Source organism: Fukomys damarensis, unplaced genomic scaffold (genome assembly GCF_012274545.1).
Source record: "Fukomys damarensis isolate Sample0158 unplaced genomic scaffold, DMR_v1.0_HiC HiC_scaffold_7972, whole genome shotgun sequence".
Classification (NCBI taxonomy): Eukaryota; Metazoa; Chordata; class Mammalia; order Rodentia; family Bathyergidae; genus Fukomys; species Fukomys damarensis.
The window spans coordinates 7,707-12,545 of NW_022908884.1; the positions used below are offsets into that span (position 1 = coordinate 7,707).

General features: G+C 36.6%; 1 protein-coding gene across 1 annotated transcript; it reads right to left on the minus strand.

Annotated features, from left to right (window-relative positions):
- Positions 1–762: 762 nt before the first annotated feature.
- On the minus strand, positions 763–4,833 carry LOC104864839 (alcohol dehydrogenase S chain-like; the record flags this gene model as incomplete). Its single annotated transcript, XM_010628058.2, has 3 exons — positions 763–976; positions 3,960–4,098; positions 4,716–4,833. Coding segments are annotated over 3 exons (282 nt in total), but the record flags the coding sequence as incomplete, so codon positions are not given.
- Positions 4,834–4,839: the final 6 nt, after the last annotated feature.

Consider the following 4,839-nt stretch of genomic DNA (forward strand, 5'->3'; position numbering starts at 1 on the left):
AATATTCAAGTCATAGAATTTCAGTAAGATGGAGAGAAAGATAAAGAAGTGTCAAATTTAAAGAAATTATAGCATAAACCTTCCAAACTTAGAGAAAGTTATAAATATCCAGATACAGAAAGGTCAAAAGCCTCTAATCAGGTGCAGTTTAGACAAGATTCCTCAGGACCTATTATACTTTTTATATTTGTCAATGTTCAGAGGCAATGGCAGTGTCATGAACACAGAGAGAGGTAATCGCATAGAAGGAAATTTCAGTATGGCTACCAGCACACTTTCCATCAGAATCCTTAGAGGCCAGCGTGAGAGTGTATATTAAAAGAGTTAAGGAAAATAACTGGTGACCAAGAATGTTATAACTAGCAAAGTGTTCTTCAAAAATAAGAAAATAAAGAGAATCCCCAACAACCAACACCTAAAGGATTTCATCATCAGACCTGTCTTATAAAAACTGCTCAATGGAGTTCTTCAAATCAAAAGAAAGCATGCTAGTGAGTAACACAACATGTGAAAGTAGAAAAGTCACTGGTAAAAGAAAGTGCATATTCAAATTAAAATACTCTAATACTGTAATAGTGACAAAATTATGTATTTATTATGAAGCATAAATGACAATGCTATTAAAATATCAGCCACATAATTTTCTACTGATATCAATATAAAATGGCCTAAACTGTATCATCAAAAGTCAAAATGGATAAAACAGAGTTGATATGCAGTTTTGAGTATGTATGTGATCCAAGTGTTTTAAGCTTAAAACAATCTATTACATCTTAAAGAAATTTTTGTTAGGATCATGGTATCCATACAGTAAACACCGATGACAAATACAATAGAAATTTATTGATCAGGTTGCTGAAGAACAGTTAATAATGTTGTCTGTATGGTGAGTCAGATAATCTGGCATGGACGAATCAGAGGATTGATGCAAGAGAGGGCATCCGGATCATCTCAAAATGACAGAATGGTGCGGATACTAAAACAGAGAATAAAAGACATTATTTTAACATTTAAAGTGTTCCCAGTCTTTCATGCAAGTGCAGGAAACACTTGCTGTATCTCACTGAAAATTATCTGTGTGCCCATCCACTCCATTCCTATCTCCGTGGATTCAAGCCAAGTCAGTATAAGGGCAATTTTTACTTTTCTGGCTCTCTTTCCATCTCTTTTCAATCTTGGTGTTCCTTCCTTCCAATCTTAAACTCATTCATGACCTGATGTGACTGCGATTTAGACTTCAATTCTACATTATCATCCTTTGAAATTCGTTTTAAGATCCTGCATGCCTAGCCTGGACAGCAATGGGCAGTGACACATAACGTGTTGCTATTTGTCACATTCTTTGTAGATGCTTCTTAAGTATTAACTCTTTTAAAAGTCAAACTAAACAATAAAATTATGAGAGAGGATCTCATATTATTTCCATGCTAAGGAATATAAAAAGTGAGACTTCAGAGATTTGGAACTTATTCTTGGTCATACAACTAGAATGTGTGGATGCTAGGATCAAAACGCAAATAAAAATTTGCTCAACTTATAAGACAACAGAAAACTTGCCTGAAGAAAATGATGGTTTAATAAAGTTGACATCATGTTAAAGGCTTAGTAAAACTTTGCGATGGAGATGTTTAAGGACTTGCAGAATTAAAAATAAAATTGATTTGTATAATTCTAAGAAACTTCATCTTTCAGGTAAATTAGAATTTGACGCTTATACAGGAAATAATTCCTTTTCTATGAAGCACCTCCTGATGGATAATATTCTTCAAAATAGATGATAAAGATATGATCTCTCTCTCTCTCTCTCTCTCTCTCTATATATATATATATATATATATCGATGATATATGTGTGTGTGCTTAGACATATAAAAATACATACAGATAATTAAAAATACAAGACAGTGTGAAGATGAAAATAAAAATAACCTATTATTCCACAATTTCAAGATGACCATTGTTCTATTATTATTTTCTTGAATTTTTATCAATGCTTTCCTAGACATATACGTATTCTATACTGTTCTTATTGAAATTTGTGATTATATTTTGTATAAAGTTGTTTTTTTATGTGTTAAAAATAATACTGTGAGAATTTCCCATGCAATAAAATCATTTTTAAATGTCATCATTAATTTCTAATATGTGGTTGGAATTTAAGTGTTCCATTAACGTCGGATATTTTAGGATATTTCCAATTTTGATATCATAAATATCATTTAAACATACAGATAGTTCTGTAGTTATTTGCATGTAATAGTTTTTTATTATGAAATTATTTGGACAAAAAATCTAGGATTTTTTAATAAAAATTAGAAATTGTTTTCCCCAAAAGCTACAAATTTAAACATGGTATGAAAGTGCCCAGGTCATCATATCTTTACCAATTCTATGTAGTATAACTTTTAGCTGATGCTAATCCATAGGGTTTATTTTATTTAAATGTGCATATTTGAATGTAAGGGATTCTCATAAAGAAGATGTGGGAATTTTAATGAATCATTTGCTGCTCAGCGCATCTCTGTGAGTTTTCTATGTATTTCCCTCATTCTTTTCATCCTGAAGATGATGATAACAACAACTAGCATTTGATGACTAGTATGCATAGCTCTACAACCAACAAAAGGCTTCATGGTTTCATGGAAAGTAAGTGGACTCTGTCAGCAAGCAAAACTGCAGTAACTTTGAATCCTGTCTCCTCTGACTACTACTGGCATGAGTCTATCGAAGTCTTGTTCTCACAGCGACTCAGTTTCCCCAAAGGTGGTGCAGTGGAGGCCAGTACACCATCACTGTTCGGGGATCACAGGAGGTGAGACCATGGGAAGAGCAGCCGATGCCGCATTGAATTCCCTCAGCAGTGTGCGTCAGAGGAATATCTGATACGATGTTTTATGTAAGGGCACTGAAGTCTTATTCATATTTGTAAACCCATGAGAAGGGTGGGCAGCAGAAATGCCTGTAGAAAGGAGCTGAACGGAGGAGGTTGTATGTAGTTATTACTACCTATATGCATGTAAATGCAGGTGCCAAATTCATTTGATTAGGAGGTTGTAAGTGTGAAATGTCCAAAGTAGAACGTGCGGGCTTTTTTCTCTAATCTTCGGAGCAAGTGGGAGACTTAAGCATTTAAAATAGCACTTTGAACCATATCTTTAGCATAGCGATCTTTGTGAAAATTTCTTAGCAAACTCCAAAGAGAAAAATAAGTGTAGTCTTAAGAGGAAATGTTATTAGTATCTGTATAGAAAACAATCAATGGAGTTCTCCCTGCTCTTACAGTGAAAGTTCAGGGATGTCCTGAACGTAAGCCCCTGACTTACGAAAGACTTTCTTTCCAGAAGAGCGTTCGTAAGTCAGATTCATTTGTAAGTGTGACAAAGAGACTCTTGCACACCTTTGACACAAATATACGAGGTAAAGCACAAAATCACAAATACACTGTATCCCTGCCTGTGCTGTACTACTGTACTCTCTTGCACTGTGCAGTAAGCACACAGCAGCACCACTGTGACAATGTCCAGCAGACATGTGAGCTACCTCTACAACTGCTTTGCATCTACCGGTGTTTATAATGCAAGGCCCGTTAGTATTTGTGAAAGTTCACAACTCGAATGTTTGTGTGTCGGGCACTTATTCTATAAGAATTACAGCCATGTGTGGTCAGCATTCAGTGGTCACTTAGAGGCCTCACTGACCCCACGATTTAATTATGATTTGGTGACTGACGATTTCTCGGGAAAAAGTGAGTGTGCTCTCATGCAAAGCTGGGTGGCTCTAGTTACTCAGACTGCCCTAAAGCAACATGATTCAGCTTTAGCAGCACAGGAAATGCTAAGCAACTGTAATTGACTTTCCACAGTGTGACTGATTTTAAATGTTCTTCAGGTTTCACTCACCCCTCTCTCTTTCATTCTCTGTTAGCCAGTTCCCTACTACAAACAGAAACTGAAAATCTACCTCTTTCCGGAGTGAAGCAGGTCAAATCCTTCATTTATCTTTTCAAAAGGCAAAATATTGGTTATTAATGGATCCAGTGGAAATTTCTTTGCCATAAAATCGGCCACCAGTTTGGGGACAGAATCTTTACTCTTAAAACCTGAAAGAATGATATCATTGTTAGGTTCAACAGGGATAAGCAGGAGAACCGGAGAGGAAACATAGACATGAAATGAAAGGTTACGAAACGTGCTACTCTCTGCAAATGCTAGTGGGGAAGACAGTGTGAGAAGGAGGCTTCCACACTATCATGCAGTGCTTGGCCTGTGCTTTAATGTCCCAAATAAACTGGGGCCCATGACTAGCTGGAGAGTCCTTATCAGCTCTTTCATAGGGAAATCATATGACTGCCCAAAGTCAAGGTGCAAGTTTACAGTTGTCTCCGAGTGAATGAAGAGTGTAGACGCTGATTATCACTGCATTTCCTGTGTGTGTCCTGCTAGGAAATTTGGTGCCTCGTGCATTCACAAGCTCTTTTTAAAGAGCTGGTACTGAAAGTCCCTACTTACTTAGCTGGGATGCCAGAGAAGTCTGTCCTGGGACTTTCTCTCTACATTTATTCTGTATCTAATGGTTTTGGATGCTATAACTACAATAGGAATTTTAATTGCTGATTTTTTTTTTACTACAGTGCTTTTCAAAACATGACCTTGTCACGTATAAAGGGAAGAAATTCTGAGGCTAATATAAATTTGGTCCTCACACTTTACTACCTACCACCAAAGAGGGCCCCTTTCCAGGTGCGTCCAGTCAACAGCAGCGTAGGATTCACTGAGATGGTTTGGGAACCAGGAGGGACTCCAACAATGACGCTCACACCAAATGACTCATTGCAGCAGAG